The sequence below is a fragment of the Halichoerus grypus genome, chromosome 5, assembly GCF_964656455.1.
Source record: "Halichoerus grypus chromosome 5, mHalGry1.hap1.1, whole genome shotgun sequence".
In the NCBI taxonomy this organism is placed as follows: Eukaryota; Metazoa; Chordata; class Mammalia; order Carnivora; family Phocidae; genus Halichoerus; species Halichoerus grypus.
In genome coordinates, this window is record NC_135716.1 from 170,064,524 (window position 1) to 170,090,446 (window position 25,923).

Here is a 25,923-nt window from a genome sequence, read left to right on the forward strand (position 1 = left end):
AGAGAGACACAGCGAGAGAGGGAACACAAACAGGGGGAGTGGGAGAGGGAGAAGCAGGCTTCCCGAAGAGCATGGAGCCCGATACGGGGCTCGATCCCAGGACCCTGGGATCACGACCTGAGCCAAAGGCAGACACTTAATGACTGAGCCACCCAGGCACCCCTAGAGTTGAAATGATTTTGGATTCAGAGTGGAATGTGTTCTTAACTGCTGGTGGGGCAGGGGAAAGACAGAGGATGTAGAGAGTGTTATGGGATACTCTGGATATCCCTCCTTCATGTCTGGCTCTGGAGTGTCCAGACAAGACTGGGGGCTGGTGAAATACAACCCAAAATATCCATCTGGTACACTGCCACTCTAAAAATATTTTGAGGGGCGCCTGGGTGGCTCAGTCGTTAAGCATCTGCCTTCGGCTCAGGTCATGATCCCAGGGTCCTGGGATCGAGCCCCACATCGGGCTCCCTGCTCAGCGGGAAGCCTGCTTCTCCCTTTCTCACTCCCCCTGCTTGTGTTCCTGCTCTCACTATCTCTCTCTCTCTGTCAAATAAATAAATAAATAATCTTTTAAAAAAATAAATAAATAATAAAAATAAAAATATTTTGATGTCTGGGGTGCCTGGTTGGCTCAATCAGTAGAGCATGTGATTCTTAATCTCAGGGTTGTGAGTTCAAGCCTCACATTGGGCGTGGAGCCTACTTAAAATATTTTGATGTCCTAGTTCAATTCTTTGTGAAATATGCGAGCTTGGTTCTGATTCAGAACAGCACAATGTCACGAATTATTTCTACTTTGCAATCACAGTTTCAGGCCAGGAGCATGGCACATAGTAAACGCTTGGCAAATATTTGTTTAATTGAATGATACACTTAGAAGCCTTTCTTTGGGAAGACCACGTCCCAGTGCAGGACTAACAGGCCTTACCCAAGACAACTACTCACTTTTGGCTTCTTTCCTGTCATTCTCATCATTGTCATCCTTTACTGATTTATTGAGCACTAGGTTCCAGGCATTATACTCGTAATTCTGTAAACTACCTGGGCACTTCTTTTCTGGGCCAGTTTGGCTTGGGCTGGATGATTTGGAATGGCCTCACTCACATGTCTGGTGGATGCTGGCTCTCCGCTGAGGCGGCGGGGCTATATGCCTCTAGCAGGCCACCTGAGCTTAGTCACGTGGTGGCAGTTACAGATTTTTAGGAACAAGAGAAGGAAGACCCAATTGCATGAGCACTTTTTAACTGTCTGCTCCTGTAATCTTTGCTAATGTGCCATCAGCCAAAACAAGTTTCATGGCCATATCCAAACTCAAGGGTGGAGGTATTGACTGCACCTTCTGATTGAGAGAACTACAAAACGCTGTGGCTCCTTTCCCCCTCCTCCCCAATATATCTGTATTCATTATCTTTTGTTGTGTAACAAATTACTCCCAAACGTAACGGCAAAACAAGTTAGTATTTATCTCAGTCTCTCTGAGCCAGGAATTTGGGAATGGTTTAGCTGGGTGGTTCTGGCTCAGTTCTCTCATGAGACTAGAGTCTTCCAAGGCTTGACTGGGGCTGGAGGATCCACTTCCAAGATGGCGCACTCACATGGCTAGCAAGTTGGTGCAGGCTGTTGACTGGAGGTTTCACCTCCTTGTCATATACACCTCTCCATGGGACTGCTTGAGTGTCCTTAGGACATGGTAGCTGGCTTTCACCAAAGCAGAGAGAGCAAGGTAGAAACCACAATGTGTTTTATGCGCTAGCCTTAGAAATCACATATTGTCAATTCTGGAATATCCCATGATTCCATAGGTCAGGCATATTCGAAGTGTGAAGGAACTGTGTCAGGGTACAAATAGCAGGAGACAGAACTCATTAAAGGCTGGCCACCACACTACCATACATGCTAAGTGACCATTGACAATGTCTTTATTTTTCTCATATGCTTAATTTAACTGGAGATAAAATTCATTTAGAATTTTGAAGATATTGCTGTTTTCTTCTAGCTTTGAGAAGTACACTGCCACTCTGATTCCTGATTCTTTGCATGGATGTCCCCCCTGCTCCCTTTCTGGAAACTTTTAAGCTTTTCTCTTGGTCCCTGGTACTCTGAAATGTGATGATGTTGTGCTTTGTTGTGGCTCCTTTGTGATTCACTGTGCTGGATACCTGATGGACCCTTTCAGTTTTGAAACCTTAGAACAGAACGTGAGCATACAGGTTAGGACATCTACACACATGTGCACAAGGCCCCTTGCAGGGGAATGCACTTAGGGGTATAAAGAGAAGCAGGCATGGGGCTACTGTCCTGCTTTTCCATCCTCTACCACCTTCTAGTGTAGAGCTCCGAGAAGCCCAGAAATTTGGATGTGGCCTTCCAGGTCACCGTGAAGGTTTATTTTTCAAGGTAGCCCAACAGACTGTATTTTATATAACAGTTCATGAACTCCATTTATAACTTTTTTTAAAAAAAGATTTTATTTATTTATTTGAGCGAGAGACCCAGAACATGAGCAGGGGAAGAGGGAGAGGGAGAAGCAGACTCCCCACTGACCAGGGAGCCTGATGTGGGGCTCGATCCCAGGACCCTGGGATCATGACTTGAGCCAAAGGCAGACGCTTAACCGACTGAGCCACCCAGGCGCCCCTCATTTATAACTTTCTAGGTATGCCTCAATGCGTACTTTTGCCCCAGTCCTGGAAATATTAGGTGTGGCCTGCTGGGCAAGTTGCTTAGTTACTTTCCTCAGATTTGTCATATATAAAATGGGAATAATAAGAATACCTACTCTGTAGGGTTTTACTGTGAGGGTGATATGAGATCACGCATGGAAAATGTTTGGAACAACATCTCGTCAGTAGGAAAACAGTTAAATAGTGACTTACTGTTGCTAAGAGCAAGACTTTTGACTCAACGCCCCCGTCTGGTTGGATGGGAAACTGCAATTGCCTTAAAGGGGGGCCAGATTTGGGGGAAACCAGCAGTTGCAGAGTAATTTAGCTCTGATTTGGAAATGATGCCCTTTTGCCTCTGCTTACTGGACTTACTCTGCCTGTCCCTTCTCTTGAACTCCTATGCTGCAGGGATGACTGAGAACAAATGGAAATTCTCAGTGACTTCTAGGACTCCTGGGGCAGGTAGGAAAAGTTTCCAATTTTTTTCTTTCCCTCATTCCCAGGTTCATTGGCAACATTTCTGTGGTTCAAGGACTGCTAAATTTGTGTCTTCTCACCCGTCTTAATTACGCTGGGAGAAGCGAACTGTTTTTCTTTTACTTTTGGTTGCCTCTGTGTGGAAAGCTGAGAGTGTGGTAAGATAATAGCTAACAACCACATGGTGCTGATAATGTGCCAAACACTTGGCCACAAGGTCCCTAGGGCTTTACTTATATTGTGTTTTAATCTTCATAATTGCAGGGGTCCTATTATAATCCTCATTTTATAGATGATAAACTAGAGTGCAGAGAGGCTTAGCGACTTGCCCAAGGTCACACAGCTGATGACTATTGGAACCAGGATTTAAACCCAGGCAGTGTCCATACTCTTAACCACACTGAACCTTCTCCAAATATTAATTAACATTACTGTTAATTACTGTTAATTAACATTACAAAAATAACAATATTTCTCAGTGCCAAGGTGAGACCCCAGAGCTCAGTCTCTTTTTATTTATTTATTTATTTATTTATTTGACAGAGAGAGAAACAGTGAGAGAGGGAACACAAGCAGGCGGAGTGGGAAAGGGAGAAGCAGGCTTCCTGCTGAGCAGAGAGCCTGATGCGGGGCTCGATCCCAGGACCCTGGGATCATGACCTGAGCTGAAGGCAGACGCTTAACGACTGAGCCACCCAGGTGCCCCCAGAGCTCAGTCTCTTAACCACCATGCTGAACTTACCAGCTGGGTTACCTTGGACATTCATTTCCCTCAAAGCTTCAGTCATAACAACAATCCTTTACTAAAAGCCCATTCCATGTGGGGTACTTCCCCTTATTCATCAACATCTTGGCTAACATGTCCTGAGCACTTTCTATGTGCCAGGCACTGTCTTAAGCACTTTATACGTTTTAACTCATTACATCATTGTATAATAGCTCTGCAGGGTTGATATATTTTCCTCATTTTTGGAGGAAGAAACAGAGACACAGAGAGGTTAAGTGACTTCGTCAAGGGCACACAGCCAGGAAGTGTGGGATTTGAAGCTGGGTGGCCTTGCGGATTACCTGAGGGTCCAGGCTGTTGTAAATGCTTTGGGAGTCTTTGGTGCTGTTAGCAAATATTTCCAGTTCTCTGTGTCCAGGCATCTGGAGGGATTGTACTTCCTTATCCCCTTGAATTTAGGTGCAGTCAGTGAAACATGGAGGAAATGATGGCTGTCACTTCTGGACATAGCTTAGCAGCCAGTGCAGTATTCTTCAGTTGTCCTGAAAATCTTATCAGCACAGGTGCTGTCTCCCTTTGCCCGGGTCCCTGAGTGCGGATGACATAAAGCAGAGCCCCATCAGCCCCACAAAGGACATGTAATGTGAGTGAGAAACAGACCTTGTTGTTTTGAGCCACTGAGATTTGGAGCTGTTACTAACACGACCAAGTCCAGGGTTTCCCATCCTCAGCACTATTGACATTTTGGGCCCAATAATATTTTGCTTTGGGAGGCTGTCCTGTGTGCTATGGCATGTTTAACATTTTTTGCCAAGTGTCTTGTTAGGGGCAAAATCACCTCCGGTTGAGAATGACTTCCCAGCCTACCCTAATAGTCTGAGTATCCTGCCAGTCCTAAGTAAACCCCATTTAGGCATGATTTCTTTGTTTTTTCTTTCTTTATTTATTTTAAAGATTTTATTTATTTATTTGAGAGAGAGAGAGAGAGAGAATAAGCGGGAGGGCAAAGAATAATCTGAAGCAGGCTCCATGCTGAGCTTTGCAAAGCCCAGTGTGGGGCTCGATCCCATGACTGCGAGATCATGACCTGAGCTGAAACTAAGAGCCGGACGCTTAACTGACTGAGCCACCCAGGGGCCCCTATTTGTTTTAATATGCTGTTAGATTCTGCTAACATTTAGGATAATCACGTCAATATTCATAAATAAGATTGGTCTGTAATTTTCTTTTTGGTTCAATCTTTATCCAGTTTCCATGTCAGTGTTATGCTAACTTCAATAGCATTTTCCTTCCTTTGCATTGCTTGGAATAGTTTAAGTGGCATTGCTATTATCTGACTTTAAGGGGGAAAGAATTTCCCTGTGAAACCATCTACAGGGAGGCCCTACAACTGCTTTCCCTATTTCTTCTGTGGTAACTAGTCTGTTTAGACTTGACATCTCTATAAGAGTCAATTTTGGTAAGTTGTTTTTTTTTTCTGGAGAATTATCCACTTCATATAGGTTTCCTGATCTGTTTCATAGAGTTGTGGCTCAGGGTTTTAAAAGCTGGGAAGTTTTACAAAGAAGTCTAGATTTCTGGGGTTACTTGGGTGGCTCAGTCGGTTTAGCTGGGATCGAGCCCCGCATCAGGCTCCCTGCTCAGCGGGGAGTCTGCTTCTCCCTCTATCCCTCCCCCCTGCTCATGCTCTCTCTGTCTCAAATAAATAAAATCTTAAAAAGAAAAATTCTAAAAAAAAAAAAAAAAAAAAATTCTAGATTTCCATCTTTTCTTTAAAATTCCAAAGATGTGGCAGCACTGGGCCCTGCCTTCCACCTTGAGACAATCTGGTGGATCTAGGTAAATAGCTTTCATTTCTTGTTTCTACCCACCCCCGCTATTATCTTCTACCAAACTCCTGGCATATGAGTTTGTGACTCCTGAGATAAGAAGGAATTAGGTAGAGTCTGCTGTTTTTGTGGTTGTTAGGGGCTATAGTGTAAGGGACCTGAAAGAATAGATAGGAGTCCAAAAATAGAAAAGTTGAATGAGCCTGTCTGGGGCACAGACTAGGATTTCAGTTATCAGGAAGGACTTGCTGACCTCAAAATAGTGCTCAGCTTGTGACCCTAAGCTTCAATTCACATCAATAGGAAATAAAGCTTTTCCTTTCATTCCACATTTCGAGGGAATGAAGGAAGGACATTAAAACGTATTGAGCTCCCTTTCTCTCATTGAATCCTTACAAGAATTCCCGTGGGGTGTCATTATTCCCATTTCAGAGGCAAGGAAACTAAGTCAAAGAGGTGTCACAAAGCTAAAGGATGGTGGAGCCAGGATTTGAACCTGGACCTCTCTTCAAAGCTCATGCATAGTTTTTCCACTACACTAGGCATTTCTAAACCAGGCTGCTCATCACTGGGGAAGGCCCTCTGACCTATTTGAACAGATTTCACAGTGGGGCCCAGAAGAAATCTGTATTTTAGCTAATGATTGGTGCAGTAGTCTGATTACTGTCTCCCCTACTAGATGGAAGATCCGGGAAGGCAGGGACCATGTCTGTCTGATTCAGTGACACAGGGTTGGGGGCAAAGTGTGTGCCGTGCGATCGAATGTGCAAACTTCCCAGCACTGACCCATGGGCCAGCTGCAAAGGGCTTGTAAACTATTTGTGGCAAATCAGCCGGAGCAGTTCTCAAACTTTTTAATGAACATTTTAAGAATTGTTGTTGTTTTTTTTAATTTTTTTTAATGTGCATGTTGGGGCCCCAACCCCAGAGATTCTATACTTGAGAAACACAGGTAAAGCGATATAAAATTTTAATGGCTTGCCCTTTCCCCAGAGGTTTTTGTTTTGTTTTGTTTATTTTTTACTGTTATGTTAATCACCATACATTACATCATTAGTTTTTGATGTAGTGTTCCATGATTCATTGTTTGTGCATAACACCCAGTGCTCCATGCAGAACGTGCCCTCTTTAATACCCATCCTCCCACCCACCCCAGAGGTTTTTGAAAGGGGTTGAGACAGCAGGCATCACAGAAAGAGAAGTCTGGGGGTCTGTGAGGACAAACTGCCTGTTTCACCATTTGGGCAAATCATCAGAGAGACTGAAGTGGATGTGAAACCCTAGGGGAGAAAGTCTGTGAAGGGGGGCATCTGCCAAGGTGATAAGCCAGCCAGAGGGTTCTTCTGGGCATTAATTACATGCAGCAAAGAGAAGAAATCATTGTTCGCAACAATTAGGGCATTTTTTTGCATTGGCGTTCGGCCTAACTCGGGTGTGTGTGATTGTAGAGATGGTTTAATGTGACTGACAACATGTGCTTGGGAGTCGGGCCAGGACACAGCACCCTGCTCACCGATTGTGTGAGCCTGCAGGCATTCTCGATTTCTCTGTGCTTCAGTTTTCTCATTTTTAAAAATGGGGCCATGACCACCTACCTGCAGAGATACCGTGATAACCGAGACAATGTGAATGAGTCAGAGCAGTGCCTGCCAAGTGGTGGGTTCAGAACCAGTGAGGCCAGTTACTCTTACCTAACTGCCTGCCAGACGTGTGTGCTACTCTGTATCCCAGGGTCTAATCCAGGTTCTGGCTCAGCAAATGTTGAATTAATGAGTAAAGGACAAGGTGCTAACTTACAAACTCCAGGTAAAATCATCCATCAGATACCATGTTCCATAATTTACCTCAAATGCATTGTAACTTCTTAGAGTGAGTATTCGATCCAGTAAAGGCTGGGGAAAGTTAAGTCCATACACCAAGAATGCCCTCGTTAGGAGAGAATAAAAATGTGCTTCTGGGAGATGTTGTAGGTTTGATGTAAGATCCAATCCAATATAGGGGCACCCGGGTGGCTCAGTCGGTTGAGCGTCTAACTCTTGGTTTTGGCTCAGGTCCTGATCTCAAGGTTGTGAGATCCAGCCCGGTGTTGGGCTCCCTGCTTGGCGCGGAGTCTGCTTAAGATTCTCTCTCCCTCTGTCCCCCCTCCCGCCCCCAGTTCGTAATAAAGATACAATCCAATGTATGCAGGGGCTGCAACCAAGCCCTGGGCTCCACTAGTGAAAGGCTGAAGCTCTTGCAGCTCAGCCAGGGCCTTAAGTTCTTGCTGACATGACCTTTCTGCGTTAATTGTCATTATGCTCTCATTGGCAAGTCCGTGTAAGACTGAAGAGACCTACCTGGGTCCTTCACACCCCCCAGGGACTGGCAGGTGGAGTGGCACCCACTTTGCAGCCAGAGAACCTGGGTTTCACATCCTTACCTTCGCTGCAGATTGGCTGCATTATTTCACCCCTGAGCCCCAGCTTCTGGCTTGTAATATGGGGTTAATGCCTCAGTGCCAGGAGGTACTCCTTGTCATGAGGTTCCTCCCTTTGCTCAAGGGTTCTTCCCCCCAAATTCCCATCCCCCAGTCCCGCTTTGCTACAGAAATCCAACATCCTTTATGAAGCCCGGTCCAGGTCCAGGGATTAAGCTCTCCACCTCACAGCCCAGGAACCAGACACTTGGTGACCAACTGCCATTCTCAGACACAATAAGGGAGAAAGGAAAGAAGAACACAGTATATGGGGTTGTTTTTTTTTTTTTATTTAGACATGGAATTTTCCTTCCTTTTCATATAACTTATCTAATTAAAATATTCATCTTGGTAGTTACCACAAAAAAGTAACATAGAAAATTGTATTTACATTTTGGGACCAAAATACAAATGAAGAGCAGGATGATACCTTGCTCCTTTCCCTCCCACTTCCCAGAAAGAGAAAGCCCCAAAGAAACTGCTCATTACACCAAGGATCACAAAGGGTTAATTTGTAATTTGGTGATTTGTATGTAGTGTAGCACAGGAAGAAGATTGCACACGTTTTCACAAATGAGACCAAAGGTTCAACATCATCCTGTGTGTCTGCTCTGCAGCCATTTCAATAACCAGGTAAGAAGGTTGTTCAGAAATTCGGCTTTTCCTCTTCCCTCCTTACCCTTCTCACCAAGTCACAGCCCTGATGCAGACACTCTTGGAGGGGGAGGAGGGAAAGAGCTGGCTCTAGGCAAACAGGGCTGATCAGAAATCTGTATGTGCTAAAAAGGGGTGGTGATGTTGGCATGAACAAATATGTCCTTCCTTCCCTCCCTGCCTAAAAATTCTTTCTAATAAAGGAAATGAAATCCTGCACAACTGAATCTGCAGTATGAAAAACTGGTTTCAATGACCAAGACTTGAACACACAGCCAAGAGACAAAGTCAAGCTGGCGGACACTTACAGGAGGAAGTGTCTGGCCCCTGACCCAGACGTTCACTTGGCTATTAGGGAAGAGGCTTCCTAACACCAGATCTGCAGAGCAGGCCAGGGCTGGGTGGGGGTGGAATGGTAAGACAAAGACCAAGAGAAATAGTGTTTTACCCAACTAAAAAACACAGCAAATGAAAACACAGCGACACTTGTGTCCTGCGGCAACAGGCAGCCTACACAGCAACGCACACTGAACACCGCGGCTTCTGCCGCACAGAGTCTCCGCTCGCTCCGGAATCTTCACAGTCAGCCTGAGGTCTCCAGCATGGTTAAATGCAGTGGACTCCCTGTTCTGGGCTTAGAGGGAGCTTGTCCAGGGGACTAACTGCCAAGCTCCTGAGGCTGTCCTACGAATCATGCCCGCCGTCTACCGCGTAGGTATCTTAAGGACAGGCACCTCAAATGTCTAGCATCTCCTTCCCCCTGGGTCCCAACCAAGTGGGTTCCTGTGAGATCAGTGCTCGTCAACAGCCGAGAAGGGCACCGACGCTGCCCTCCTAAGTGCTGATCTTGCTCCTATGTCAGCTTGAAAGGGAGATCCTCCCTTCCCCGACCTGGTGGGTGTCCTTGCGGCCCTCCCCCATCCTGACACTACAGCTCAGACACTTCCCCTAAGTTGGCCGTTCCCTCCAAATTCTGGTTTAAACACTCAAAAAGTAGAGAGCGCATCAGCTGCAAAGTTCTCTGCAAAACATAGCAAATTCTTGTGCTCTCCCAATCACATGATCTTACCTTTTAAAAAAAGGCAAAACAAAACCAATTTTGAACACAGCATTACAACTTTTAAAACCACTCACTTCTGTTAGCAGTTCACAGGGAACCAGAGATTAAAGTGCTGGCTTCTTAGACTCTGAAGTTGAATGGGGGGTAGGGGCACAAAAAGCCCTGCCTTGTGTGTTCCCCCCCCGCTAGTGGGGAGAAGGAAAAATAGGGGAGGAAAAAAAAAACCCTAAAGTTTTGAATTAGAAATTGTAAATCGTAAAAATGTTGGGGTTCTGTGCAAATCGATCCCCCAAGGCTCTGTGTCCTCTAGTGAGCCTCAAAAAAGTGGCAACTGGCAAAAAGGATGGGCAAAGACTCTAGACCTTTACAAATAACCTCCTTTAATAAATACTATTTAATGAAGAAAGAGATGCACCTGCATAGGAACTCAAAGCAACACTGGGAAGGGCCTCAGAGGTGAGGGGTCTACCTTAAACACTTTGGGTCTCCATGTCAAGGCGCCCCAGTAGGACAGACAGCCCAGGACCCACTCCTGGCCCTCCGTGCAGAAGGCACCACACAGGCTCTGAGGACGCCCAGCCCTCCCTCTGGACCAGAGTCCCCTCAGAAGAGCTGAACTGTGACAGGGGAATGGCTTTCACTAGGTTTTTATCTAAATTTAATAAAGGACCCTGAAAATAAAAGGCTAAGTATATGGTAGAGGGCCTTAAAAAAAAAAAAAAAAGGAAAAAAAATACTGGGGTAATATAAATACAATCTGGGGGCAATATTTATTAATTAAAACTATGTCTTATAGTTTACAAAGAAGCTAATTAACAACAAAAGTATAATTGACCTTAAAATCCTCAGTAAGACTGAGGCTTCACATCTTCTTCAGAGTTCTGAAGTGTTCTCCAGGCCTCGGCCAGCAGGCTCACAGGGGCAACACCTGCGGGCCGTGCGGGGTTCGGAGCCCGCAAGGTGCCTCCAAGCAAAGGGTCCTGGTCTCCTTTGGAAGTTCCATTCCCCAAGCCCCATTGTCCCAGTACTCCTCTCCACAAATTTCATCTCCAAGGCAAGTCCTCAGTTTATCGTCGGGAGAACCTGTTCTTGAAAGCTTTAATCGTCTTGGCCATCATTGGGGCGATTTCTGTGAGAAGGGAAATAAGGCAGCTGCTTCAGCTCATGGCACTCTGGCCACGGATCGTGAGCGGCTGACGATCAAGGCCCAGCCCTGCTGCTCTGGGGTCCGTGCTGGCAGACCAAGGGGGACATGCAGGCGCCCTGTCTGGCACCACAGCAGAAGAACGGCCTGTTGGAGCACTGCTGGAGCGCGTGCCGGGCCTGTGACCACCTCACCAACCCCGAGACCCGGGCTGACCACCCCCGCCCGCCACCCCCCAGGCTGGGCAACGGGCGGCAGAACTGCGATTCACTACCTCTAGATGCTCACGGCCGTTCTGAGCCAGTTTCACTCTGCCTCCCCAGTATCCAAACCAGCAAAAAGCAGCCCTCTCAGTCCCGTCTGCCCAGGGCAGCAACAGGGCCAAGACCAGCTCCATGTAGCCGCCACCTAAGGATGGCGAGCCTGCCCTCCTGAGTGATTAACCCGAGCACGGCCGAAGCTTACGCCACGACCTCTACCCGCCCAGGGGCCCTGGAGTGCATACAGAAGCCTGCTCTTAGGGGAGGACGCCCCCTTAGAATACCGAAGATAGTCTATGGTAATACACTTAATACAATACAAAATACACGCAACTAGATATAAAAAATAACTACTTGGAAGCTGGGGGTTATAGGTTTTAAACCCTCCAAACGGACTGTCATTGAGCAGTTAATAGTTACGAACCCCACGTTGTTATTACTTGGAAAAACAGGTTTACATTTAGGTTTAAAAAAAAAAGGGGGGCAGAGCGCCAAAACGAATATTCAGTACGATCGTTACTTGGAAGATCCTTGTGTATGACGCACAAAGCGGGGGAAGGGGGCACCAGCACTCGGACCAGCTCCGTGCAGAGCATCGGACACGTGCCTCATCTAGCACACAGAACATGATGCAGCGGCCGGGACGTTAAAGGCTGCAAATACCAGTTTTGAGGTATGTGAGCATGAACCCCGAGCTACTTACTCTTCACAGTCGGTTTCCTAGGATCATAGGAAACAGTGCTGAGCACGGGAGCCAAGTGGGCACCACTCGTGCTCGGGCCATCGTAGGCTGGCTCCTCGGGGCTGCCGCTAAAGCTGTTGCAGCTGCCACTTGCGGAGGGGGCGGGGCTGTTTCCTGTGGGGTACGGGGCTGGCTTAATCCTGCAACACAGAGCCAGCTGGTTAGGCCCAAGTGTGAGAAATGTGCCCTCGGCTGCAGCAGCCTGGGGCTGGCCTGTCGGAAGACCCCGTTCTGTGGCTCTGCCCAGCCGACCCTAGCGCCCCCGATTCTGGCGACAGCACAGAGATGATGCCGTTCACCCTTCACAATGGAGGACCTCAACTAACCTCACCCTTTGAGTATAAATCTTTTTCTGAAAATGCTAGTATGACTGAGCTTAGGTAGTCATCACAGTAGCATGGTTCTTATTTTTTGTTTAAAGTAATCTCTACCATCCACCCTGGGGCTCAGATTCATGACCCCAAGACCAGGAATCGCATGCTCCAATGACTGAGCCAGCCAGGCGCCCCAGGAGCATGGTCTGTTTAAATGGGGAAAGGGAAAGCACAAGGGAGTGTCTCCCAGAAGCCAGGTCCTGTTCTCCATTTAATCTTTACCCTCCCCGAGAGGCAGGAATAATTACCGGCCTACACTGCAGTCGTGACACGGAGGCTCAGGGTGGGTCAAGTGCTGAGCTGGTCAAGGTCAGCCTCCAAAATCCACTCTGCAAGGCCATGCTCTCACCCCCAAAATGAACTGCTTCCTGTCCCTGGGCTGCCTTGTAGGGCTGAACGACAAGCTCCTGGGGCTCTTTTCCCTGAGCACAAAGAAACCCTGAAGTTGCCGAGCGCTTACCTAATTTTCTCAGGCACAGCTGCTCCTCCGGTTCCAAACTTCTCCTGTCTCCGTCGAACATCACGAGGCGGTTTGGCCACAGAGTTGACAAAGGCCATCTTTGCTTGTCGGCCTGTTGAGAAATATGAAGATCAATACCTGCCTTTTTGAGCAGAGATCCTACTGTGATTTTAATAATCTACACTATTAAGAGATAAAGGCTTTTCAGGTGCCCCCAAAGCCAGGGGATTATTAACCCTGAAAACCCCTACAGATAGTATGTGTGGTGGCAGAAGATACAGCCCATCCCTGCCCTGCTTCTGCATAAGCAAGACAGATTTAGGAGTTGGAGGCTATATCAGCCCGGCCCGCTAAGGCCCTGCAGTCAACCAGAGCACAGGGCTCACTGTTTTGCCAGGTCGCCCCATCCCACCAGGGTCCCCCCCGCCCCGGGGACCCTCCCTCCCCCGTTACCTTTGGGCTTATTGGCATGTGCAGATCGGATATTCTTGGTCAACAGTCGTAGCCGCTGCTCCCGGGCATCCTGAAGCCGCAGGTACATCTCCCGCCACGACTCATACTCTTCTGGCCTTTCTTCCTTAAAGTCTCTGTGACAATGAACTTTCCATAATTGATCTGTTTCTTCAATTAATACCTAAAATCAGAACCAGGGCGTCACGTATATGCAAGCACTCTGACATATCTCTTTTCCATCTTAATTACCTCAGGGTGACCACTTTTCTCATGGTTTTTTGGTCCTCATAGTAGTATTATATTAAAATACCACGGTTCTAGAAAAAAAGTCACTATATTAAAAAAATGTTAAGTGTGAGGCATTGTACTAGCTGCTTCTGGGGGGTTGTGGGGTTAGGAGAGAAGACAACACAGAAACTAGTTGAAGACCAGGTTTTTGGGGCGCCTGGGTGGCTCAGTCCGTTAAGCGGCTGCTTTCGGCTTGGGTCATGATCCTGGGGTCTTGGGATCGAGCCCCACATCCGGCTCCCTGCTCAGCGGAGAGCCTGTTTCTCCCTCTCCAACTGCCTGTCACTCTGCCTACTTGTGCTCTCTGTCAAATAAATAAATAAAATCTTTAAAAAAAAAAAAAAAAAAAGACCAGGTTTTTGCTTTAGGAAACCAGTGACAGGTAGAAGTGGGATGATGACACACCCAGGCAAAGGGACCACCTAAGGATGATCCCTCAGAATTAGAGACAGCCAGCTAATGCAATCAAATGCCTATGTGTCCCAGCATTATAAGAAAGACATTTGGTCACACTGGAATGTCTCTAGGAGACACCTAGCCAATCTGTGCTCTTTTTTCTTTCTTTCTTTTTAAAGGGGGGGAGGGGCAGAGGAAAAGAGAATCTCAAGCAGGCTTCACGCCCAGCACAGAGCCTGACATGGGGCTTGTGACCCTGAGATCATGACCTGAGCTGCAATCAAGAGTCAGATGCTTAACCGCTTAACCAACTGAGGCACCAGGTGCCCCTGTGCTCTTTTATATTCACCAGACACCTGAGTGTCCACACAAAGCTCTGTCCCTGCCCTGGATCCCAGAGGCTGGGCTGCCAAAATTCTCCCCTGCCCTCTGTGACTAGGCAAGCTCAAGAGAAGGGTGGGCAGTGGGTCCTTTTGAAACCCATCTTGATTTGATGCCAGAGCAGGTGCTAAAAGTATGCATGTTTCAAGGCCCGCAGGCAAACCAACATGCCCAGAACAGTGAACCGGCCACTGCTACCTGCCCTTCACCCACTGCAGACTCAGAGACAAAGCTATTTCTGGAGACACGAGCCAGAAGATGGCCTTCTCTGCACCCAAACAGGATACTCACGTGATTGTACTCCTCTATGCGGTATAGTTGATCAGGCGTACACCTCTCCAAAACGGGTTCAAGAACAGAATATGGGACACCACCCACTTCAAAGATTGCTGCAGAAAATCAAAGGTGAAAGTGTTGAATATTGGCCAAGCCACCCAATGGTGAGGTCCCAGTGCCACAATGTGTTTTAGAGCACGAGAAAAGCATGTGACTTACAATCAATGTTGTTTTTAAGTACCCGGATGCACTGTTGGTGCAAGGTCATCATTTTCGGGAGATAGGCACATTTGGAGCCAGAATACACCTGCATCTTAGAATTCATTCTTCGTCCAGTGAATCCAGCTTCTTCCTCTTCCTGGGGTGAGGAGAGTGCTACAGGGCAAGGAAGACAAGACTGTATGTATTTTATTCCACTTTCACCAATAACACCCACTATCGTTGTTCTTTCATTTATCACATTTTAGAAATCATCCCATATCCGACAGACTTTCCACATTTGTTCCAGCTGCATAGGAGGCCACTGTGTGGATGAACCATGGTTTAGTAATGGTCTCTTGCGAGGGACACTTAGGTGGCTTTTAGTTATTTTGCTATTAAGAACAGAACTTTTTTTTTTTTTTTTTAGATCAAAAGCTCACGCAGAACATCGAATAAAGGGCAGCTAGTAACGGCAGCAGCTAAGATTTACCGAACACTTACTATGTGGGAAAACCCAGAGTTAAGAGCTTTACCAGCATTATCACTTTTAATCCACTTAACAGACTTGTGAGGCAGATACCATTATTGTGCCCACTTATAGTGTATGAAACTGAAGTCCAAGAAAATTATTACCCCAGTTCACAGAACTTGTAGCCAGACTGGGATTCAAACCCAAGCCATCAAACCCCAGAGCCTGGAAGGCTAGGAAGTGCACCAAAATCTTAGGACATCGTGAATAAATTGATATAATCTTTTTTTCCATTTAAAAAAAATGCTGAAAATTACCTTTTCGTTTTGGTGGGAAGGAGGACATCAATTCCAGGGTAGAAAGTGGCCGGTAGTTGGCCTGTATCATGGGTAATGGGAGGTCTGGCAACACCGGCAATGCGTCCACGGGGACCTGCAGAGACAAGACCAGTGAGTGGACAGCCCCCGCGTAGGAGCACAACCTTCTGCCCTACAGCCCGTTCCCAGCAATGCTGACGAGGCAGACAACTTCACAAGCAGATCCAGGCTGCAGGGGGGCCGCCAGCCAGGTCTGACACCACTAAAGGCAGGAAACAGAGATGGGCGCAGCACGATGGGATGTAGGAAATATGCATCTTGGGTGCTAGCTGCCCTGGCAGCTAGAGAGGCCTGGAAACAAATTCAACAGGCCACGTAAAAGCCAGCCAGGGAGTTCGGCAGGGCCAGATGCTCCAGCTGGGAAGCCACCAAGCCGCTGAAGGGCTTACCTTTTTCAGCTTGGCTGAATCAGCTCCAGCTGGCTGAAACTTCTCTGACTTGTTTTCGTTCACTTTAGGTAATTTCTGAACTGAGTCCAAGTTTTTATTAGTGCTTTTCGAATCATTTTTTTTTAGTCCTTTTTCTCCAACAGTCGTGGCTGAAGTTTTCACAATCTTTTTCTTTTTCTTCCGGGGCTGGTCATAGCTGAGGTATGACTCAAAAGACATGGTGGGCTGCTCAAATTCATCATCCATATCTGCCTCCTCAACCTTAGGTAGAGAGCTCACTGACTTTCTATCTGAATGAGAAGTTTTTACTTTCCCTTCTGAAGTCTTTAGGTTGTTAGAAACCCTGTCTTTCACCTTGGGCAGCGGGTCTCCCGCCCCTTTTCCTACATCTAAGCTGTCTAGACTCTGCTTGTTTTTGTCCAATTTGGTTTTCTCTGCGTCTTTGTGCTTTGGCTTGTTTTTAAGGTGGTTGTCTGAAGCAACTTCCAAGGGAGGTAAAAACTTCTTCTTGGTGCTGCCCTCTTTCTCCTTCTCTTTTTTGACACCACTAGAGGGCGGTTTCTCCTTTGTGCTATCCCCTGAGAGTGGCCTTCGGTTTTCCTCTTTGGAGATGGCCTTGTGTGATTTATCCCTGCTCAAAGACGACTTCCCATCTCCCCTGGCATCCACCGGACGTTTTTCCTTATAAGATTTGTGTTCCTTGTTCTGACTCACCGGCCCTTTCCCCTGGGAATCCCCCAGGTGTCGGTCCTGACTAATCCCCAGTCTGTCCTGAAAGGCATTACTATGGCCTTTCCCAGGCTTCTGGTGTGGAACAAAGGGCTCGTGGTCGTCCTCCAAGGATCTGTAATGGTCCATGGACATCTGATGGGGACTGGCAGACGATGGAGGGGACTGAACATGGCCATAATCAGAAGATTCGTGGTCTGAAGAATAAACTGGTGAAACTCTATGGCACCTCTTTCTCTCATCTCTCCTCTCCTGAACGTGAGACACTTTGTGAGTTCTCTCGGGTTCTGAGAGTTTTCTGTGTTTTTTCTGCCTGTGATCAGGGCTATAGGATTGGCTACTGGAGGCTTTCCAGTTTTCCTGGTAGTCCCCCTCTATCTCCTCCTCCTTCTGAACAGCATCCCTGGGGCGCTTTCGGGAATTGCTCTTCTCAAAGTCCTGTTCATCAGGCTCAGTGTTTCTACGATAATAGAAAAAGCAGATAGAGCAGACATAAATTGCAGTGTAATCCTTGTTCAGAGGACAAAGTCACAGAACCTGAACTCACAAAAAGAAATGAAAAGGATGCAGAGTTAGAAACAAGGTCTTGGGAAGAGGATGAATATCCTGCTCAAAGATACTCAACTAAGGTTTGAGATTGGGAAAACTCAAATAATTCCAAAAACAGAAAATGATGCATTTAACTGCAGGATACAAGATCAAATACCTTGAGGACATGAAAAATGCCTAAAAAAATTTCAACACAGGGGCGCCTGGGTGGCTCAGTTGATTAAACATCTGCCTTGGGCTCAGGTCATCATCCTGGGGTCCTGGGATCGAGCCCTGCATGGGGCTCCCTGCTCAGCAGGGAGTCTGCTTGTCCCTCTGCCCCTCCTCCTGCTCATGCTTTCTCAATAAATAAATAAAATCTTTAAAAAAAAAAAGATAAAGATTTTATTTATTTATGGGCACCTGGGTGGCTCAGTCGTTAAGCGTCTGCCTTGGGCTCAGGTCATGATCCCAGCGTCCTGGGATTGAGCCCCGCATCGGGCTCCCTGCTCCGCGGGAAGCCTGCTTCTCCCTCTCCCATTCCCCCTCTCTCGGCAGTGAACACAAGGAGACCTGAGTCAAAGGCAGACGCTTAACAACTGAGCCACCCAGGCACCCCAATAAAATCTTTAAAAAAATTGAAAAAAAAAAATTTTTTTTTTCCAATACGGGGACATATTTAACTTGTTACATAAAAAAAGGGGTGGTTGTTTATATAGTTTGTTCACAATTATATAAAAATGTCTTTTATAAAGAGGGTAGGGGGCCTGAGCGGCTCAGTCAGTTCAGGTCATGATTGCTGGGGTTCTGGGATCAAGCCCCACATCTGGCTCCCTGCTCTCCCGAATAAATAAAAATCCTAAAAAAATTAATTAATTAAAGATAAATAAAAAGAGGGGAGAAAGAAACATATCAAAATGTTAATAATGCTTATGTTTGGATGGCAGAATTACAAGAAATTTTTATTCTTATTTCTATTTTTTAATATCTTCTAAAATCCTATAATGATCACTGATTATTTTTATAATCAAGGCAAAATAAATATTTTATTTATTTATTTTTAAAGATTTTATTTCTTTTTAATTTTTATTTTCTTAAAGATTTTATTTATTTATTTATTTGAGAGAAAGAGAGAGAGACAGAGAAACAGCATGAGAGGGGAGAGGGTCAGAGGGAGAAGCAGGCTCCCCGCTGAGCCGGGAGCCTGGTGTGGGACCCGATCCCAGGACTCCGGGATCATGACCTGAGCCGAAGGCAGTTGCTTAACCAACTGAGCCACCCAGGCGCCCATTATTTATTTATTTTAGAGAGTGAGAGAGCACGAGCAGGGGTGGAGCACAGGGAGGAGAAGGAGACAATCTCCAGCAGACTCCGCGCTGAGCACAGAGCCAGACAGACTCGGGGCTCGATCCCAGGACCCTGAGATCATGACCTGAGCTGAAACCAAGAGTCAGATGCTTAATGGACTGAGCCACCCAGGCACTCCCAAAATAATATTTTAAATAAGAAGGCAGAGAAGGAATAATAAAGAAAACATATCTGTCTGTAAACATTCCAAGTGCCAGCTTTAACCATGACGTTGAACAGACCTACAGAATAATGTTCTTACCGTTCCACAGGAACCAGTTTCTTCCACTGGGCCACCAGATCCCTGGCAAAACTTCCGACGTGCTCGTGTTTTCGCAAGCTATTTACTGTTTTCCCAACTCCGGTCTCCTACAGATTTGACAAAAGAATTGTTAGAGGGCGGTAGAACTAGGCTCACAACTTTCTAAGGAAATAAGGCCTCTTGCTTTGAGAAACTCCTTCCTAAAACATACCTTGCAAGTCTCAGTACAGAATTACTTTGTGTCTATGCCTCAAACCTCTAATGACACACAGTAGCAAAGCACACCAACCTCAGAAGAGGAAAACAGTGTATGAAAACACTTCTACAACTATAACAATAAATAACAAGAGCGATTACAGCAGGTGTCAGGCACTGAGCTGAGAGCTTTTGCATACAAATCTCAATGAGTCCTTACAACAACTCTGTGAGGCAGGAATCTGTTCTGTTTTACGTCGAAGAACAGTGTCATAGAGCTTGGATTTGAATCCAGGACTAGTTGATGCCAAAGTTAAGGTATTGTTTGTTTTTTTTTTTAATTTTAAGATAAAATTCACCATTTTAACCATTTTATTTTATTTTCAATTAGCAATAATCACACCTCGGATAAACCTCATTGGCTACAATACTGTCACTGAGCAAGGCTCGTTTTAACCTTTTTAAAGTATACAGTTTATTGGTTTCCAGGACACTCACAATACTGTGCAACCATCACTACTAATTCCAGAACATTTCCATAACCCTAAAAAGAAACCCCATTCCTCCCAATTCCCCCCACCCCTTACCTTCTGTCTATAGATCTGCCTATTCTGGACATTTCACATAAATAGAACCATACAATACATGGCCTTGTGTCTGGTTTCTTTCACTTTCAAAGCCCATGCTTTTGATCTTATTGTACAACCTCTCCAGTGGGAAGGGGATGGAATGTAGTTATATAATATCTAACGCTTCTTACCGCAAGAATGTCTACTGTAATAGGCAAGGTGGAGAGTTTCTTCAAATATTTCAAGAGCTGCAGAGAGAATAAAATAAACATTAATTTCTATAAAATCATAATCACTCACTGGAACAAATAAGAATAATATGATGGTTAAGTGCTTAATAAGTTCTATGTGTTGTACAGTAAGAAGTAGGGTTATTATCTCTATTTTACAAGTATGAAAACAGGCTCAGAAAAGTTAAGTTACTTGCCCCAGGATCCAAGGGCCAGATGTACTCAGGTCTGTGACTTTAGATCCCCTGCTTTCAACTACTATGTAACACCAGGGGGAGATAAGACTTAGGTAAGAGAACCAAACCTACCAACTCTAATAAAAGTCATCAACAACTATCATTGCCCCAAGTTGAGAGAGAATTTCTGAGAAAGGTGCCAATTTAGGGAAATTACCCATGGACCCAGCACAGAGGAAAGCAAAACGGAGAAGAGGTTTCTCCAGGAAAAGGGTATCATGGTTCCAGGAAGAGTCACAGTTTAATAGAACTGTTTTTTTTTTAATACAAGTGGGAATTTCATGACCAATTTCAAGTTACCAGAATCAGAGGTTTGCTGGTACAAATTGTGAACACAAAATCTCTGGGTAGATTAGACAAGTGATCTGGGTTTGGCCACACTTCCTTTCTATAGTTCTAAAACTAGGTCAGAATCAGGATAGCAGAGCTGTTGAGAAAGAGTTTCGGAGTCAGAGACAGGCTTCAGTTTGGTCCTGTCATCCCCCTGCCAGGTGATCCCGCGCAAGTCATTAACCTCCTTGAACCTTAGTTACTTCATCTGCAAAATAGGAACTGATCCTGTCTCTTTACAATTTTACAAGCTGTGAGGATTCACATAGACAAACCACGTGCAGTCCTTGGCCATAGTGCCTGGAACACTGTAAAAGCTCACTAAAGGCTTTTTTTTTTTTTTTAAATAAATGATTATTAATCATTTCATTCATCAACTGCCAGCTCTTTAAATGTCTACCCTTGATCATCAACCAGATATTCCCCAGCTAATTCCTACTTACTCCATTTCTACCCAAAGTCATGATTGGCTACGCTTCTTTTCAGGAAATGTTTACACGTATATAAACATACTTACCATTCAAGGAGTGGTGCAAAGTACAAATAGTTCAAAATAGATTAACTGTGACTACCTTCACATTTAAGCACCAGATAACAAGATCTGTTCTTTTTCCATGTGTAGCCCAGGCTATAATTAGTATGCCATATTGCTATTAGGTAGAGTAGCAAATATGTTTGTCTGGTCATTCTACTTTAATAATTACTGAACTTTGTCTCTAGGCAGAGCAACTGGATCACAAGTGATAATCTTGTTTGGCTGGGAACAAATGAGAAGACAAGTAGTGTATCAGGGAGTTTCACCTTCATTGTTGAATGAAAATTATCCTCCACACTTCAAATGTGATCACCATCATCAACCATCATCAACCAACTCAGGATAAAATTTATGAGTGTTTCTTGTCACCCAAGCAATAGGTGCAAAAATTAATGCCAATTCCTTTTCTTACAGGAAAATTTAGGATCACTGTAAAGGTTAAAAACTGGTTGTCTCCGCTAATGCCATTCCCTGGAAGGCATTTATAGACCATCTACTCTGTGTCTGTGACTATGCTAAGTTCTTACATGTCTTACCGTATTTCATCCTCATTAGCCAACTCTATAAAGTGGATAGTTTTCTCCCCACTTTAGATATTAAAACAGTCCAGTAAGGTTAGGTAACTTGCCTAATGAGTAAGTCAAGTATGTCTACAATAGCATGAACTACAGAGACAGGAGAAACATCCAACACAATTAACACTGTCCTTAGAAAATAGGAAAAGAAAATAGAACAGGAGTTCATGTGCCTGGAAACAAAGCAGAAGAGCTCTTCCTCAGTATTACATTAGTAATAGTTTAGAGTCCACAGAGTAAAGGAGGTCACTATGGGGAGAGAGAGTCCCAGGACCTCTACAAAGCCAACATATAAGGATGGGGCCAGAAGTCATGGAGAGAGTGTTCATCTCAAAGCTTAACACTAATTGGAAGTGTAAATGCTGCATTTCTGCTTTGCTTTGGTTTAGCAGGGGTGACTTGAAAGCAGACAAAACTAAAACCCTGGAGATTTCAAAGTGACTTAGCACAACATAAGAGGAAAAGGGCTTCAGAGCCCCTCTATTTTCAAAGAGGTTCAAGAAAGTACAAACTAGGGGCGCCTGGGTGGCTCAGTCGTTAAGCGTCTGCCTTCGGCTCAGGTCATGATCCCAGGGTCCTGGGATCGAGCCCCGCATCAGGCTCCCTGCTCAGCGGGGAGTCTGCTTCTCCTCCCTCTCCTGCTCCCCCTGCTTGTGCTCTCTCTCCCACTGTATCTCGCTCTGTCAAATAAATAAATAAAATCTTTAAAAAAAAAAAAAAAAAAGAAAGTACAAACTAATAACAAGGTAAAAGCACTTTGGGCATCCTCAGGTAGGTGGGAACTTGCTGTTATCAAACCAAGGGACCAACTGCAGAGTTTGCAAGAACTGATAATAGCTCATTGAGAAATGCCAAACATTTGCATGGTACACACTTAGGAATCTCAGTTGTCCTTTGCACACTCCTTCAACCCAAAGAGCAAAAGATGTTCATAATGTTGACCCCTTGTTCTCTACTTGCCATCAAACTGTGTTCTTGGTAGTTTTCACATTCAAAATGTAACACAGGGCAAGTAACTTTACCACCCATGAAAACTGGTTTCCAATTAGATAGTAGGAGCCAAGTGACCCTGGGCTGATACCTTTTCCCCAAGTAAGTCCAGATCACTGATGGACTTAGAGCTAAAACAAAGTTACAGTTAAATACCGATATTTAACGCGAGGAAATCCATGAACATAGGTCTGGAATCAACCCTCTGGCTAATAATGGTTTGAAATTATGAGTTAGTTGCAAATTCAATACTGCCATATAATCATCTTGCAATTTCAAGAACAACCTGTGGGAGCTTGTTGGGTTAACAGAAGGTTGAGAAGAAGGCCAGTGTGCCAGCTTGCAGTTTTCCCTCTGCAGTTAGCTCATTTCTGAATGCCAACTATTGTGCCCTTTGCAAAAAGGATCTCCCAACATTTTCTCATCTTGATAATGCAAAACCAGAAGTTTAGGGTGATTTGCTACCTGGGAAGTGAAAGCCCAAACACTCACAATCATCACTAATAGTTCAAGTAGGATGAAATGCCAACAAACCTTTTCCTAATTTGGAATTTCATGCACATCAATTACTATAAAAGCTACTTCAAAATTTAAATTGTAATGGGAAAATGACTATGGATACTACATGGTCCTTTTTTTTTTAACCTTATAGTAATAAAGACCAAACTGGTGGGGGAGGGAGTAGAACATAATATCGCTTTAAGGTTTTAAAAATCAGTCACAAACCTAAAGTGTTAAGGAAAACCAACTAGTGCTCAAAAATAATGACCATTTATTAGATGCCCACAAAGGGTTATTGTAAAAAGAAACTTGTAAATATGTCTGGCCACTAGGTACTGGAGCTGCAATGAAATATAGAACATAAACAATGAAAAGCATTTAAGTTTTCACAGATTTAAAACTAAAATGGCTTCCTGAAGAAGTGGCTCTAGTTATACATGAGAAGAGTTAAAGAGTGGCCTGATGGTGACATGCTTTGCACAGCCTTTAGGAGGGAAAAAATCTCATCTATGACAGGCTGGGAACAAGGTGAAGAGAGAAAGGAGCCCTTCAGGAAAAACAAAACAAAACAAAACAAAGACCCTGTAAAGAGTGGTGATTAATATCTACTGAGCACTTCCTATAAGCCTGGCCTTCCCCCTCTGACTTGGGTCCTAGGAAGAAGCAGGTGAGCAAACACACTCAGCAAAGTGCGTCCCCAACGTCCATGGCTGGTAAATGGATTAGAACTCAAATCTCACCACCACTTTATCTCGCCTGGCTCCCTCCATTACTTCCTCTTCAAAAGGCACTCTGGGGCTCAGAGATCCAACTCTTAGGAACTGCACACTGTGAGCTAGAGTGCTCACAGAGAATGTCTAACACCTAAGTGTTTTCATCAGTGTATCTGAGTTTAAAAAATTTTTTTTTCTAACATCCAGACACTCTCCCAGACACTGAGATGCTGGATAAAACAAAGTCGAGAGGGGAGAGGAATGCATTCAACTTCACAAAAACAGTTAAAAAGGTTAACCAAAAAAAGCTTAGTACAATTAAAAATGGTGCCCATCACTCGCAGCAACGAGAAAAGGTAGCTCTTACCTTTCTATCAAGGCCAAAAAGAAATCGAACTGCAACTTCTTTTTTGTTTGTTCCGATTGCAACCTAAGTTTTTAGGTGTGCGTACAGCTAGGGGACGTGATGTTTATTCTGTTTTGTTCTGAAAGGGATTTACTGAGAAAGCGCAAAGGTCCACGTTCTGATATCAAGCCGGAAAGCCATAAAAACGTCTCTCAGAGACGCAGGACCGCACACCGAGCCTAGCCTCCATCGGAGCACAGGCGGAACCGGCTCCTTTTCCCTCGGAACGAACATCCCAAGACACTAAGCAAGCAGGCACGTTTCGCGGGGAGAGGATCAGCTCCAGCGGGCTCGCCCCGCGGGAAGCAGCTGGCCCGGGACGCCGAGGGAGCGGCTCCGGGGGCCCGGCCGGCCCGCCGCGTCCGCACCGAGCGCGCCCCAGCCGCCGGGAGCCCGCGGGCGCCCCCGTCCCGGCCCGCCGAGGCCCCGCGCCCGTCGTGCGCCCCCCGCCGCCCTGCCCCGCGCGGGCAGCGGCCCATTGCCGCGAACTTGCCGACCCAGGCCGCAGCCCGGCGGGGCCTGACTCCGGGTCCGAGCCCCCGCGGCCCCGGCCGGTCGGGAAGGGGCCGCGCCCGGGCCCGCGACCGTTACGGGGCCGCGCCGCGCCCAACGCCCGTCCCTCTCCGCGCTGCGCACTCGCTCACCTTCTTCGGGTCCGGGTTCGCGGCCAGGCGCGCCTGCAGCTTCTCCACAACTTGGAGCGCCGACTCCGCCGCCATCGCTGTCACTGGCGCGGCCTCCTCGCCGGAACTGGGCTCGCGTCGCGTCCTCGGGCCGCAGCTCCGCCCTCCGTGCATCCCCGGCGGAGACGGAAGCGACTGGCCCCTTCCGGGCCTCGGCGGCGGGCGGGGTGGGGGGTGGCGCGGGGCGCGAGGGGAGGGAGGGGGCGGCCGGCTGCAGGCCCCGCCCCCAGGGCCGGGGTTGGGAGGGTGTCCGGGGGGGGCCGGGTTCCCAGCGCCCGCTCGGCGGCCGCGCGCGAGGAGCTGGAACGCGTGGTCCGGGCGCGCCGGCTCCCCGCTGGCCGCCGCCGGGCAGCTCCGCTTCGGTCCTCGGCGCCCGGAGCCCGAGCCGAGCCGACCTCACCGCTGTCCAGTCAAGACGGAACGCGGCCGCCGCGCCAGACACACTGACTTTATCGGTCCTACCCTCGCCACGCCCCCGGGCCGGGGGCTGGCAGCCACGCCCAGCTTCCCACCTGTCAGCGGGTCTGGGGCCGGCCGGCCCACCCGGAGTCGGCCGAGGGGAACCTCAGCGACCGCCCGGGCTGAGCGCGCGGAGCGCCAGGGGCTGGGCTGTCTTTATTTCACCCTGAGCGCAACCCGATGAGACGAGTTCTATTATCCCCATTTTACAGATGAGAAAACAGGCTCGGGAAGCCCAAATTAACTTGCATGTGGTCACCCAACAGGAAAGAGATGAACTTGAAATTTGAATCTAAATGGTTTAGGTCCACTGTGAGGGCACATCTCTGAATAGGTCGAGGAATTGGGAGCCAGAGGGAGAAAGGGATTTGCCAAAAGTCAAACAGCTTAGCTACGTGAGATAATATAATACGTGAGCCTGTGTGTCTCACTTTCCCCCAGGATAGTGTCTGGTACAGAGGCACCAAATAAACACTTCTCGAGTGAATGGATGAAAGGCTGTTTCATCTGAAGCAGTAGGACCTGAATCACACCAGCCCAAGACATCATCCAAGAAGCACTAA

The 25,923-nt window shown here is 46.5% G+C and overlaps 1 protein-coding gene and 1 pseudogene across 1 annotated transcript; both read right to left on the bottom strand.

Moving 5' to 3' along the window:
• Positions 1–10,613: 10,613 nt before the first annotated feature.
• ELOA (elongin A) lies at positions 10,614–25,037 on the bottom strand. Its single transcript, XM_036088962.2, has 11 exons — positions 24,863–25,037; positions 19,894–19,950; positions 18,939–19,045; positions 16,073–17,261; positions 15,624–15,738; positions 14,856–15,011; positions 14,652–14,749; positions 13,296–13,476; positions 12,843–12,954; positions 11,970–12,148; positions 10,614–10,991 (listed from the first exon to the last, which is right to left on the bottom strand). Exons 1-11 carry the CDS (start codon positions 25,013–25,015, stop codon positions 10,930–10,932), a joined length of 2,409 nt encoding a protein of 802 aa, XP_035944855.1. The 5' UTR covers positions 25,016–25,037; the 3' UTR covers positions 10,614–10,929.
• LOC118533655 (U4 spliceosomal RNA) lies at positions 19,470–19,581 on the bottom strand (annotated as a pseudogene).
• Positions 25,038–25,923: the final 886 nt, after the last annotated feature.

Coding starts and splice junctions, on each gene's coding strand:
- ELOA (XM_036088962.2), bottom strand. CDS start 25,015: ATGCACGGAGGGCGGAGCTGCGGCCCGAGGACGCGACGCGAGCCCAGT. Junction 15,012..15,623: donor CTTCCCACCAAAACGAAAAG/GTAATTTTCAGC, acceptor CTTGCCCTGTAG/CACTCTCCTCACCCCAGGAA. Junction 12,149..12,842: donor GCTGTGCCTGAGAAAATTAG/GTAAGCGCTCGG, acceptor TCTGTGTTGCAG/GATTAAGCCAGCCCCGTACC.